A 14,082-nucleotide genomic window follows, 5' to 3' on the forward strand; every position below is an offset into this window, starting at 1 on the left:
TCAACACTAAATTGGACTGGGGGGCGAATCGAATAGCCTAAACAAAGAGATTATGATTGTCTTAAGCCAATCACATCACTCCATTCCAGAGATTTTACCAGTCTCGTGCCCTGTCGCTTCGGATTGGGTAAAATCAGTCGGGAAAAACATGGAAAATACATTCGAAATCGCTTTGAAGTTTCGACTGCGAAGTCCAAAGTTCAGTGAAAAGCACAATAGCTCTACGTGGTAGAGATGCTCTGAGAGGTCGATGGACAAGGATTTGGACAAATATTTTAGGTCAAAGTATTGATTTTCAGTTTACAAAATGTAAACTGGGCTGTTTATTGGTGATTCGGTATGAATTTCCAGACCCCATCTCGCCGAGCGAATCGAGCACCAACCTCTCCCATTGGTCAACCCGAAATTACTTGTCTCTGATTGGATACAATCCATTTTCGAGTTTTTGGATCTGTCATAACGTTATGGAATATATTATCTATTTTGCCGCTATAGTGTTCAGTTATCTATTTTTCTACTCTTGGGAAAAGATAACTTATCTATTTTGGTGATGGCGCAAAATAATGTATTTTTCGTTTTTTCGAATAAAAAATATATTTTAAATAGATTCTGTTTTTGAGAATCCCGCACCAACAGTGCTGCGCGTCGAGAGTCGTCCGCGGCGCGTGGACTCCATCCTGTACTGCATCCACGTGTCGGGGTATGTCCCGCAGAGGCTGCAATAGCTTTGACGATGCAGTTCCTGTTCGAGATGGCACAGATGCTCGGCACATGTCTTCTCTACTCTATCGGCATCCATCCGTATGGTCGTGTTTCGGGCCGACATCCTTCGCAATCGACCTTCCATCTGCATCCTTCCCCCATTCCATGTCAAATCCAAGTCTCCTAGGGCAATCCAAGCCCACCCGACACATTCACCTAGCCGGCCATGGTACACTTTCCGGATACTGCGACCCCTGCCGTTGTTGCGCTCGAATATACAATCGAATCTTTTTTTTTTTTTTTCTATAGTGATAATATATTAATACATACACTACTGTACTACCTATTCTATCTAAGATGCGTTCGACGGATGAGAGAAACGAGCGTTTGATATATTGATGTTCACTACTACGGTTAACTCGGTCAGTGTAAGGTCGACGAAAGGTGGTGTCGTTGCTGGGAAAGTTGTTGAGCGTCGGTCGTGGCTGCCAGCAACGCGTCGCGCTCGGCCAGCAACGCGCGATGTTTGGTTTCCGCCATGTCGTAATACGCCAAGAAGAACGCCTGCAGTTCGCCGGACGTGGCCTCGTCCAACGGCGGCATCTCTTGATTCAGTGTTTGTTGATTCGTTGTGCGGCTATCGCTGGTCGATTGGTCGCGTTTCTCGCGAAGTTGGTCGAGTTGTTCGCGCAGTTGCTGGCACTCTGTCACAAGGGCGTCGCGATGCGCGGTGGTCGTCGCCAGCTGGTCGTCCCGTGCGTCGATTTCCATCTGCAGAAGTGCGAGGGTTTCCTCATGGGCCGCCGCGACCACGAGCATGTTTTCGCTGGCTTGTGTGGCGTGCTGGATCTGCGACACCGTAGCTTCCAGCACTTGAATCTGCTGTTGCAGCTTGGCTTCACATGCTTCCCACTGCTGTCGGTCCTCGGCTTTGTGCTTTAGAACAGTCAGCGTGTCTTCCTTTTGTGCGACAAGGTACTGCTCCTTGGCAGCCAACCGTTCTTGGAGTTGTTCCAGTTGCACGTGGAGTTCGTGGACGTCCGTCGTCCGTTGGTCGAGCAACTGGGCGAGTTGGTCCTTTTCCAGTCGAAGCTTTTCAACGTTGGACGATGCAGCATCCAGCGCTTTCTGCAACTCGTCGGCCCTGGCATGTGCCTGTTGGTGGTCGCTAGCAAGTTGGTCGCACCGTTTCTGGAGCGAATACTCGGCTTGTTGCTGCAAAGTCGAGTCGGCCATTGCTGCTGCAGCTTGCGTTTCCTCCAACTGGACTTGGACTTCGAAGCGGTCGAATTCTTGCCGATCATGGAGCTCGTCTTGGAAGTGCTGAATCGCGTCCTGGAGCATTTTCTCTTGAACCATTAGCGACTCGTTCAAACGACGACGCTTGGACGCATGTTGATCTTGCATTTTCGACGTGCATTGCTGGATGAGGTCTTGGACGACAAGCTGCTGCTTTTCCCACGCGCTTTGGTTATCCAGCAGCCGGTCCAGCTCCATGTCCGTGTCGGCAGCAGGGACGCTCGATAAAGGGGTAGCCTTGGGTTCCTTGAAACGCCTGTACACACGCTCGAGGTCGTGGCGCAAGTTCACCACGTCCTTCTCCAGTAGGTCCTTGTCCTGGCGAAGCTGGTCGTTCTCGGCCTTGATGGCGGCTTTCTCCTTGTCCAGCGTGCTGGCCTGCTTCTTCAGTTGCACGAGCTCCTTCGACGGCGCTGCATTCACCTTCGGTGGCACCTGCTCCTTGTTTTGCGCGTCCTGCACGAGCTTCTGCAGCAGTTGGTTGTGGTCGCTCAGGAGCTTCGACTTCCTCTCGAGATCCTCCTGCTTCTTCAACATGGCCTCCTTCTGCACCACCATCTCTTCCATTTTCTTCTCCAGTGCGGCATTGTCTTCCCGAAGGATCTCCATGCTAATCGCAGCAAGGTCCATCGTTTGCTCCATCGTCGATGGCGGCGCCGGCGGCCTGCCGATCTGGTGTTTTTTTTAGTGAAACCACCAATCAGGCAAATTGATTTGAACAAAGTATGCAATTATTTAATGGAAAAATACGCTCTGGTGACCTTTTTTGAAATTTGAATCACGCGAGTTGCAGCACACAGTATGCGATCTCGCGCGCAAAATGGAAGTCCCGATGATTGGTATGCTCGGTAAGCTTCTTTGACGCAAGTACATGGAGGTAGCAGCCTCCATCTCCGTGCTACCGACTGAGCCTGGTGAAGGACATCATGACATGCCGTTGGAAACGCTCGGCGTGGCTATTTTTGTCGTTCAACGACACTCCTGTATGCAAGGACGACTTGATGCAGCGGTCACCAAAGCGCACCGTGGTCGTGCCAAAGAATGCATCTTCACCTCGGAAACTTCGCGAGAAACCCGCGGCGGCAGACGTGTACCCGTCCCCTCCGACCTTGCCTCCGCGAGGTAATATCTGCTTCCAACAGCACGACAGAAGTCTCACGTTCATGTAGATCTCGTCCCGTGGGGTAATCAAGAGACCACAAGTACGAGGTACGAAGAATATGCTTGGTGTATCATCCCGCGCTGTAACCCTTGGTATGTCCAGTGTCTTCCATGCCAACAAACATCGCCGCAAACGCATCGATATGTACGACCACATGTTTTACTACATCGTTGGCATAATCTGTGTACATATATCTAGGAAACCGACGATGGGAGGCGACCGCGCGATGATTCCTCCCGCCGCTAGCTCCATCATGCACCCAATCATTCGCACGAGCATTGCCGCCGACACGTTGGACCAGCGGTTGAACTCGATCAAGCACCAAATCGACCACGTTCTTCTCGGTGGCATGCTCAAGGACGACACATCACCGCGGACATCCCAACACCCGAGTCCGCGTCCCATGACAACCAACGACACGCTTGTGTCGCCGCTGTCGCTGCGGTCCACGGTGCTGCCCGACATCGACGCGTCCCCCGAAGCCATCGCCAAGTCACAAGCGTACCTGTGCGCCGACGACGAGATGGAAAAGTGGATTCAGCACTACGAAGCCGAGAAGCACCGGTTCACGTCATACGCACTCTTCACAGAGTACAAGCTGGACCAACTGGTCAACTTCACCGCGAGCACCGGCCGCCCCAATGTCCTCGAAACCGCGGCATGTTGCGCGGCACTATTCAAGATCCCTGGCATTCTCGGCAACTACCGGTCGCTACTGCAAAAGATCGTCGTGGGGCTTGGTACACATATACACACCATATCTATCTACCTATATATATATTATATACAGTACATCACCATATCTATATATACAGTACATCACCATATCTATCTATAAATACAACACCATATCTATCTATCTAGATATTCATCACCATATCTATCTACTTATATATATATACAGTACATCACCATATCTATCAATCTATATATACAACACCATATCTATCTATATATATATATATTCAGTACAACACCAAATCTATCTACCTATACAACACAACACCATATCTATATATGGTATATCACCATATCTATCTATTATATATATATATATTGTACATCACCATATCTATCTTTGTGTGTCTATTGCGTGTTGGTTTCTTACGTTTGGTTGATGCGATTAGAATACGGACTCTATGGCGATTCCACCTGCGAGGCTTTGTTTAGTGATGACGTGGGCGTCCATACTTTGTGCACGCCGCGAATGAACGACCGGTCCAGCGTCGACATCGTCCGGTCGTTTTATCACCGCAAGCCGTTCTTTATCCAGCTGCGGGAACTCGAGCACGATCATGCGCTCAGCATCCATTTAGGTGGCGCCCGACGCTCCACGGTAACGTTCACAAATATATCACGATCGAATGCAACTGGGTGTTGTTATTTTAATATAACAATAAATCTGAACCATTGTTTTTTATTATTATTGTTTCACATTGAATTTCAGTGGATATGAACCGTGCTATATAATTATATATATATATATATTCACGTTTATAAATATGTCATGGTGCAGATATCCACGATCAATACAGTCGATTCCGAATCTCGGACGAGTTCATGTTTTCTATATTGTCCTTTTACGCACAGTTAGTTGGACTTTTGTGCTGATTCTTTGCCAAACCTATCGATCTTCTTTGTCCTGACTTTTGTATAGAAAGGTCTTCCAGTATCACACTACTTAATTCACACACTAATTCGGTGTTGAATTGGCCGAAGAGTGAATTTATTTGATTGGCCACTTGATTGTGTTCTGGGTTTTGATTGGTCGATCTATTGTCTGCCGATTTCATTCGATTGAACACCCCATACTAACTTCGAATCGACATGTGTACCTTGGATTTTGTATATATATATATGTAGGCCCTGCTGGACCAAGATAAGCGGCGCGTGATTGAACTGTGCTCGGCCGACCTGTTGGAAGCCGGGCTGCTTCGATTTGGCGACGATGTGCGGCAGCAGATCGGCATGAAGCTGGTCGCGTCGGTCGCGCATGGCGGCCCGCATCTCGGCAAGGCGCACATGTCGGACGTGTGCCGGCGGTTGCTCAAGCTAGCGGAGGCGCTGGATATGGACTCCAAGGCGCTGGTCGTATCCAGTTTACTCGACGAGTTGGACGTCGACAGTCGCGCGTTGTCGGCGTTCCAAGGCTTGGGGTACGTCGAATATTCTATTCTGTTTTAAAACAGGATTCATTCTAAAATTAAAACCATTCGTAGACTATATATATTATATATATATATTATATATTATATAAATATATATATTATATTTATATGGAATAAAAAACCCTTTCCAATCATTTCGACATGGTCCGATCAATAGCATTGATTTTTATAAAAAAAACTATTTTTATATATAATATATATATATATATATATGTGGAATAAAAAACCTTTCCAATCTTTTCGATGTGGTCCGATCAATACAGTATTGATTTTTATACAAAACTATTTATTTATATATATATATATATTTAGTGTCCCCATCGAATCATCGATGTCTTGTATCCACGGAGTCTTCACCCTTGTCGACTACTAACTACATTGTTCAGGGCGGACGGTGAAGCACGAATGCTAAAGTGGATATTACATCGCGATGAAAAGGATCGGTTCTTGATCAGGGATACGCTGGACCGCATGGACGATGCCGAGTACGTGGCATGTCTTGGCAATATGTACGTGCTGGCGTGCGACGTCCACCGCACGGCGTTTCTCTCGACGTTGCTGGGCAACAAGCACGAACACGGGTTCATTTGCGACCTGGCTAAAGTGATCAGCCCCGACCAGTTGGACCAACTCTCGGATTACGTCAACGGTGCAAAGTTGGAGTCCCAGCTCACGGGAATGGAACGATCGATCACGTCGGACTACCTCCATGCGCTCTTGACGGCGCCCGACACGTTTCCCACACCCTACACACCCTCTGTACGACCCCTCACTTTGAATGTGTCATCATTCGTGGCCATTGGGCATTTGGCTTGTTGTCTATGACTGGTGTACGACCTCTCACTTTGAATGTGTCATTCGTGGCCATTGGACATTTGGCTTGTTGTCTTTGACTGGTTATCGTGTGTATACAACCTCTCACGTTGATATGTGTCGTGCGTGGTCATTGGAATTTGGTTTGTGTTGTGGCCATTGGGCATTACGACCCCTCACTTTGAATGTGTGTCATTCGTGGCCATTGGACATTTGGCCTGTCGTCTATGACTGGTGTACGACCTCTCACTTTGAATGTGTCGTTCGTGGCCATTGGACATTTGGCTTGTTGTGTGACTGGTTATCGTGTGTGTATACTAATATATGATTTTGTAGGAACAACGGCGGTTATTTGATGACGTGTGCACGTTGCTGCGTACGTGGTCGTCGGTTGCAATCGACTTTTGCGAGCATTTGGTCGACAAGTGTCGGTCGTTGCATCCGACGCAGCGAAAGCTCTTGCTGGCCACGCTCCTCCATGACGACTTTAGCACGACCAAAGCGGCGCTGGCGGACCTCGTTCTGCGTCTCTCGCCCATGGAAAAGCACCAGATTCAGTCAATTTGGCACGATACGACGTTTGATCTAGGCTACTTCCACGACCAAGTGGCCCACATGTCGAGTGATACACGGTCCAAGGTGCTGTACGCTGTCATGCAAGCCATGCGCAGTAGTGGCGATGGCGGCGGTACCGTATCGGACAACGACGTTGTGTACGTTTACATCTAGTTCGTGATGTTGTTGTTGTCAGCGAAAACCCATGTCGACTTTTGAATCAATATATATATATATATATACTATGTAGTATATATATATATATATATTGTCCTTTTAACCTAAATTTGGCTGACTTTTGTGCTGATTCGCCAAACCGATCGATCGATTTTCTTTGGCTTTTAGAAGATCGTGCAGTGTCCACTAATTTCATTCACACACTAATTCGGTATTGAATTGGTCCTCGAAGAGTGAATTTGATTGGCCACTTGATGAGTGCTCTGGGTTTTGATTGGTCGATCTTCGATTGTTTGGTGATTCTGGTGCTACTCGATTTGGTGCACCCCACTCACTCTAATTTCGAATATCTTGACAATATATATATATCGATCGATGTATCGAGTACATACAGCTCGAATAAACTGGTCGTTGACGTGATTTGGATGCCTCTGATATATAAGTTCTTTTTGGGTGGCTATGCTATTACTTTCTATTTGTATGGGTATATGTGTGCTTGTTGATACCCCAATTGTGCACCCCAGCATAGCAACACGACGAGGTTGCGCAACAGATTTTGTATTGCCTTCTCAACATACAATACTATTTAAATTCTCGGTATATAGCGTGGCCGAGTCGAAGCAGGCCAAGACAATCATTCGATTCTGCCGCGAGCTGTTTGGTTTGACACTGATGGCAGACCCCCTCGGGTGTACCCCCCCCTCGAGCAACCACGATCCCACGACCTCGGAAACGGCCGCGCACACGCTCGACGTGCTGCATCAGCTAGACAGCACCACCCGCAACACGATCATGCAGTCGCTCGTGCACTCGATGCCGTCGTTGCCGTCCAAGTCGGCGGTGAGTCTGGTCTCGGACGAGAGGCGGAGCGCCATGCTAGCAGCCATCGACGGCGCGCTGACCATCCATGTGCATGGGATTCGCAACGATGATGATCATGATGTGTCCTCGGGGGGGTTGATGGCGCCATCGGCATCGGCTACTTGTGTCCGTGAAGTGTCGGTGGAAGAGCAGATTGTGCGTGGCATGACCGAAGCCGACACGTCGTCGCTGCTGGAGCATGCGATGCTGTCGGGAGGAGCGCGAAACACGAAGAAGAAGAAGAAGAAGAACGGATTTGCCAAAGTCATCGGGAAGGTCGTGTCGACTCTGGAAACGGCGGGAAGGCGGCAAACGTTGGATCGGGTACTGGTCAAGATCATGGAGCGGGCGACGGCGCTGGGTAACGACGCCATGACGGACGAAGAGCGCGCGGCGTTCGAGGTGCATGACATGTTACTAGAACGATGTCTCAAATCTTTGATGTAGAATGCCAGCACGATGGACAAGTTGAACTCGATCAACCACGTCGCATACCGAAATGCAAAGAGTGGACACCGATCAGACGACGATGAGAATGATGACGTGGACATGTCGGACGACGAGCGCGACACAGATGCACTTGTCAAGATGGGCATGGCCAATGTTGCGTGTCAAACCGAAGTGAACTTTGCCGTGGACGTGATAGAGGTATACATATTACTCTCATACGCTACAAATTGGAATGTACAAGAGATTTGGCTCCATCTTGGCGTGTCTGGTGGCCATGATATGTGTTTTGTATGAGCGTCGACGATGGCTTTTTATGTTAGGGTGCGTCTGGTAACATTTTTAAAAGTATTATTCCACTTTCTGGCAGAATAATGGGATTGGAATTGGGTTAAAACGCTTCAAACAAGATATGTTTCAATTTTGATCAGATTTATTGAATTCGGCCCCAAAATGGCAATTTGGGCCTGAATATTGCAATATTTCCGGTTGCCAGACCGGCGCTTAACCTATTGTCTTTCTTTTACCGAGCATTTGAACTATTTTTCTTGTGATGATTCTCCAAATGTATCGATCGAGTGCATTGTGAAGTTTACATGTAAAAAATTGTCCCGTGGTGATTGTGATCACACTAATTCAAGTCACACACTAATTTGACGTTGTGATGGTTTCCTGAATCTGATTGGCTAAATCCATATCTGTCGATAATTCTTCTGTAATATATTCGGTTGTGTATCGATTTATGTCGTTCCAGTTTAGAATACACACGACAATATATGATGTACTGTATGCACTAACGATGTGCTTTGAGCCAAAATTGGATTTAGTTTTTGCGTTGATTCATTCACCAATCCATCGACCACTTGTTTGTATTGAATTATGTATGTAAAGAAACATGATCAGTGTCACGCTACTATATCCTCCAATTAATGTATATATATATTATATTATATATACATGAATTGGAGGATGAAGTCTTGCGGAGTGAGCTGAGTTGGCCAGCTTCACTTGAACGTTTGAATAGGTCGAGCGATGATGTTATATATATGTTGCATATATAGTGGCCACGATAACAACCATACAATCTATCAAATTTGGAGCAAGAAACCCCCAACAATATGTCGTAATCTGACGTATGTCTCCACGTAGACACAAGGCGACGGCGGCGCAGTGTCTCATACACTAGAGACGCGCAAGCAACCTGTGACGCTGTCCAGCCTCACGAAACGCGCCAAGGGCGGCAAAAAGGTGATCAAAGTCGACAGCGCCGGCATCCCGAATGCTCTGGCGTCGCTGGTCACGTCATGGAAGATCAACGTCGATCAGCTGGCCATGTGCTGCAAGAAACCTCTGGCGGCGGTGCTGCGGACCATCGCCGATACGTACGCTGAAAAGATTGTGCGCATGAAGAAGAAGTACACAACGACCAATAGTGGCGGCGGCGGCGGTATGGCCAAGGACTCGCTGGCGCAGATTGCGTACCAGTCGCTCTTGCACAGCTACGGCCTTCCATCGATCGCCGACATGCACTTGATCGGGCTAGGCTCTTCGCTCGACATGTTTCGCAACCAGCATCGCCGCGTCGACTTGTTTTGCCAGTTTCTGTACAACGAAGTGCCCGCATCGCTGTTGGTGCACTTTCTAGAATGCGTCGAAGTGATACTGGACGAATCCATCTTGGACAATGCCGATTCTGGAAGCATTCACAGCAACAACCAAGCACAATCAAACAATACCACACGATTGGGGGTCCCGCCGTCGGTCTTTTCTGCGACACTGTCGCCGTCGGCGTCGGCGTCGGCGGTGATGGCCAAGAAAGCCCGCATCGTGCGGTTGAACATCCCTGACAAGGACGAGTGGACGATGCCGCTGGATCGGGCGCTGGAAGTGGTCCAATATTGCTTTCGCAGCATGCGACGGGTCCATGTATCGGCATTCTGCGACAGAGTGTCCCAAGGCGGATGCAACGCAGTCGACAGCACGACGACATCAATCGTCAACGTCGATGTGCTGCTGGGATGGGTGGTCAGCGAGTGGAACGAAGAGCAGCTCCGTCGAGATAAACATCTGCGGGATGCATTCCGCGCGGGCGACAACAACGGCGATGGGCAGTTGAGTTATGAAGAGTTTAGGCGCATTGTGCTAAGCATTGACAAGTCTCGCGATGACTCGGATGTGGTCCAGCTGTTTGGCGATACACTGCGCCGAACAGGGAGTGATACGATCGCCCCCGACGACTTTTTGGCCGTGGCCAAGGAGTACGGGCTGGCTGAGATGGCGTGGGACGCCGACGGCGATCTGAGCTCGATATCCAATGGCCTCGACGAGATGAACGCCATGTGGCCGTCTGTGCGGCCGTTCTTTGTCGGCAGCGTGGAAGCGCTCGCCCGCGATTTGCCCCCGACGCACTTTTTGCGGACTTGCGTAGCCGCGGGATGCGGATGTCTCAAGTGCTTGGTCGACGGGTATGCTGGGTTCCAGGTCATGCGTGATGAAGCGACGACCGACGCGATGCATGCCGCGGCCATTTGGAAGCGGTTCTGGCATCTCATGGCGCAGGTACAGATAGTCATGCAATATAATGCATCGTCGTCCTTCAAGTTCGACACTCGTCATGTGTATGGATGGGTGTTGTAGCTGTACGAAGCATGCGACAAGAGCGATGGCGTGTACACGCCGTGGGCGGGGTCGTCGCCGATCCGCCGATATCCAGCGTCGCGCGGCAGTGTCATTCGGTCCAACGCCAATCGACGGCATGCGTTGCCAAATGTGCTGTTGCCAGATGTCCACCGCATCACGGGCAAAGGGTCGTCTGAGGTCGAACACTTGAACGAGGCAGACGTCGTACAGAGGCTGCAACGTACGCTGGCATGAGATGACGAGGACTTGTTTATATTACAATTGGGAAAACACAAGATAGTGGAAAACTCTAAACTACTAGCATGTCAAGGAATATGGCACGATATGCAAATGCAGCCTCCTAAAAATGACTGGCGGCACTGCTGCTACCTTCGACGTAGGTCATCATGTCGTCGGGAACATTTCGCACGCCTTCCATCACAGACACCATTTGCCCGCCGCACGTAACCAGCACTCGCTGTTCCACACGCCCACCGTGACGCAAGTATGACGATGTGCTGGGATGATGGTGGTGGTGGTGGTAGTGATGACTGTGAGACTTGGACGCGGGCGGTTGTTGCAGGGATGCCAGTGTCATGGATGGGGGTGGCGGTGGTTGGAATGGTGATCGGTGTTGTTGTGGGGACATCACGGGGCTGCTAATGGGACTGCCGTCAGCACTACTGCTTGTGTCTGACAGCGACAGACTCATGCTTCGACTGCTCCTAGGCGACGTCAACGTGGCCAGGAGGGACGGATCACCCACGGTCGTGTTGTACTGTTCCATCATGATGCGGTATTCTCGCTGTGCCGTGAGCATCTTGAGGTCTTGGACGGTCATGCCGGAGCGAATGTTGGCGGGGTGGTTGGCGGCCGTGGGGGATGATGCAGAGGTCATCGTCGCGGTCATGTGGGGACCAAGCTGATTGAGAAGTGAACCACACGAATGAGATCTTCGGTCGTTTCCATATCGAACACAAATATGTCGATTTTCGAACGCGATTTCGTTGGCTCGCATTTGATTGGCTCGTTTTGAAACCCAACCTGTGCTGTCAAGACCCATCGAGACAGTTGAATGGTGGCTTGTTGTTACTAGGCTTTGACGATGCATGTAGTACGCGCTACACAGAGCTACGACCGCCATGGGGAGCCAGCTCCCCGACAGGCCAGCCCATTTAGAAAGCACAAGACGGACCGTCCAGGCGAGAAGGGTATAATCTGAGTGGTGGTTTCGATATTTCGGGGAGTTTCAACGGAGCTTCGAAAGGTACAGTACAAATACTTGCCCATCATTTTCATTGTCCAAAGGTATAAATAATACTAGTACTACTAGTACCTGATAGCTCCACTGACATTCACATGCTGTTGGGGCCTTGCATGTAAGGCAACATAACTACTTGAAGCGCTTACCTGCATGAGCTATATGTATAACTACAGTATCGTCTTACGGAGTAGTACTTCATTATTGGGGACTGAATATCAAAAGACGCCACAACATAGGCTACAAATGGTAATAGGGTGATGAAATTCAAAAACCAAACCCCAGGGTTGGATTTGTATGGGGAAATGTATTGAATTGAAACTTAAATATAGCCGGTGAAAATATAATTTGGGCCGACGCGATTTCCCCCTCGTTCGCCACCGTGTGATTGGTCCAGAGGCGAACAGTTTGAAATTTCACAAGAAAGTCAGTGGTACCATGGCACGCACCAAGCAGACCTCCCGCTCGTCTTCGGGTGGCAAAGCGCCGCGGAAGCAGCTCGCCGCGAAGAAGACCACGCGAAAGCAAACCCCTCTATCTGGCGGTATCAAGAAACCCCACAGATATCGTCCAGGTACGGTGGCGCTGCGCGAAATCCGCAAGTATCAAAAAACGACCGAACTCTTGCTGCGCAAGCTGCCGTTCCAGCGCCTCGTCCGTGAAATCGCGCAGGATTACAAGACGGATCTTCGATTCCAGTCCACGGCCATCATTGCGTTGCAGGAAGCCACAGAAGCGTACCTCGTGGGTCTCTTTGAAGACTCCAACTTGTGTGCAATCCACGCCAAGCGAGTCACGATCATGCCCAAGGACATCCAGCTCGCTCGGCGTATTCGCGGGGAACGCGCATAGGCGACTGTATATCTTGTGAAGGAATGAAATGCCCACATTTGCTTAATACACGCTCCATGTATCGAGTGTCCGTGGTCGCAATTCTTCCCTCCATCGTGGCAAACTCGGTGAATATGGCAGCAGTTTCTCGCATGATATTCCTTCTGTGTACTCCCCTGTCAGCGTTCGTAGCAAGTGACATGTCCATCGTACGGCTTCGTTCAATAACTTTCAGGACAAACACTGGCCTACGAGTGGAAAAGGCATGGTGCTAGTAAAGCAGCCCCCTCCACCGGAGATTGTCATCACGGCGTCCACCCTCAGGGGCATAATGTCAATCACTTTGGTTGTCATCGACGAGTTCCACAGTATTTCGGGTGCGCCGTTTCAAATTCAACCCTATCTCGGCCGTTTCGGGTGCGTTACGCGCATGTTTGTTTGGTCAAGGTGTTGTGTACCGCTCGCTCGCTATGGCCCGCACGAAGCAGTCCAACCGAAGCTCCACCGGCGGCAAAGCACCGCGGAAGCAACTGGCGGCCAAGAAGACACGCCCGCCGGTGTCGGGCGGCATCAAGAAGCCACATCGGTACCGCCCCGGGACCGTCGCCCTTCAGGAAATCCGGCGCTTCCAAAAGACAACCGACCTGTTGCTCCGCAAGCTGCCGTTCCAGCGTCTCGTGCGTGAAATTGCGCAGGATTACAAGGCCGACCTACGTTTCCAGTCCACTGCCATCATCGCGCTGCAAGAAGCGACCGAGGCGTACCTCATCGGCCTCTTCGAGGACTCGAACCTGTGTGCCATCCATGCCAAGCGGGTCACGATCATGCCCAAGGATATGCAGCTCGCTCGCCGCCTCCGACGGGAACGCGCGTAGGAAGTGTGGAAGGGGATAACATGTACATTTCCACGACACAACAGGGGTGCTGGATCGGTGGATCGGTGGCTGGGTCGTGTTACTACAGTCTGTACAGGAAGCTATCCGCGATGCACCTTCTATGAACGAGCGTCATTCAAGAGCCGCCACATCCACCTCATCTTCCTTCGATGCTTCCACATGCTTTGTCTATCACGTTTTCGTGGCGACATTTTCGGCGGTGGTGGTCGTACATTACAATTAGTTTCGTACATGACGTACATTCAAATAATATAATCAAGGTAAACCGTATGTCGTACGTACAGGAGACCG

The 14,082-nt window shown here is 49.8% G+C and overlaps 5 protein-coding genes across 6 annotated transcripts; 3 read left to right on the plus strand and 2 right to left on the minus strand.

Annotated features, from left to right (window-relative positions):
- The first annotated feature begins 1,042 nt into the window (after nucleotides 1-1,042).
- Nucleotides 1,043-2,728, plus strand: H257_00061 (hypothetical protein). Its single transcript, XM_009822568.1, has one exon. It carries the CDS (start codon nucleotides 2,129-2,131, stop codon nucleotides 2,687-2,689), a length of 561 nt encoding a protein of 186 aa, XP_009820870.1. The 5' UTR covers nucleotides 1,043-2,128; the 3' UTR covers nucleotides 2,690-2,728.
- Nucleotides 2,729-2,927: 199 nt separating this feature from the next.
- On the plus strand, nucleotides 2,928-11,768 carry H257_00062 (the record flags this gene model as incomplete). 2 transcript variants are annotated; one of them, XM_009822569.1, is made up of 12 exons in its annotated part: nucleotides 2,928-3,123; nucleotides 3,171-3,210; nucleotides 3,266-3,307; nucleotides 3,362-3,903; nucleotides 4,291-4,499; nucleotides 5,027-5,319; nucleotides 5,718-6,090; nucleotides 6,481-6,857; nucleotides 7,482-8,139; nucleotides 8,185-8,385; nucleotides 9,334-10,743; nucleotides 10,822-11,768. In XM_009822569.1, 12 exons carry the CDS (start codon nucleotides 2,928-2,930, stop codon nucleotides 11,056-11,058), a joined length of 4,578 nt encoding a protein of 1,525 aa, XP_009820871.1. In that variant the 3' UTR covers nucleotides 11,059-11,768. The 2 variants fall into 2 exon arrangements, with proteins under 2 accessions (XP_009820871.1, XP_009820872.1); XM_009822570.1 differs by having other exon boundaries at nucleotides 9,334-11,768.
- Nucleotides 11,165-11,713, minus strand: H257_00063 (hypothetical protein; the record flags this gene model as incomplete). Its single annotated transcript, XM_009822571.1, has 1 exon — nucleotides 11,165-11,713. The coding sequence occupies one exon, from the start codon at nucleotides 11,711-11,713 to the stop codon at nucleotides 11,165-11,167; it is 549 nt and encodes a 182-aa protein (XP_009820873.1).
- A 687-nt stretch (nucleotides 11,769-12,455) lies between the features above and the next one.
- H257_00064 (histone) lies at nucleotides 12,456-13,050 on the plus strand. The gene has a single exon (XM_009822572.1). It carries the CDS (start codon nucleotides 12,503-12,505, stop codon nucleotides 12,914-12,916), a length of 414 nt encoding a protein of 137 aa, XP_009820874.1. The 5' UTR covers nucleotides 12,456-12,502; the 3' UTR covers nucleotides 12,917-13,050.
- Nucleotides 13,051-13,096: 46 nt separating this feature from the next.
- Nucleotides 13,097-14,049, minus strand: H257_00065 (hypothetical protein). The gene is made up of 2 exons (XM_009822573.1): nucleotides 13,660-14,049; nucleotides 13,097-13,605 (listed from the first exon to the last, which is right to left on the minus strand). Exons 1-2 carry the CDS (start codon nucleotides 13,699-13,701, stop codon nucleotides 13,318-13,320), a joined length of 330 nt encoding a protein of 109 aa, XP_009820875.1. The 5' UTR covers nucleotides 13,702-14,049; the 3' UTR covers nucleotides 13,097-13,317.
- Between the last annotated feature and the right edge of the window lie 33 nt (nucleotides 14,050-14,082).

This window comes from Aphanomyces astaci, assembly GCF_000520075.1.
Source record: "Aphanomyces astaci strain APO3 unplaced genomic scaffold supercont1.1, whole genome shotgun sequence".
Lineage (NCBI taxonomy): Eukaryota > Oomycota > Saprolegniomycetes > Saprolegniales > Verrucalvaceae > Aphanomyces > Aphanomyces astaci.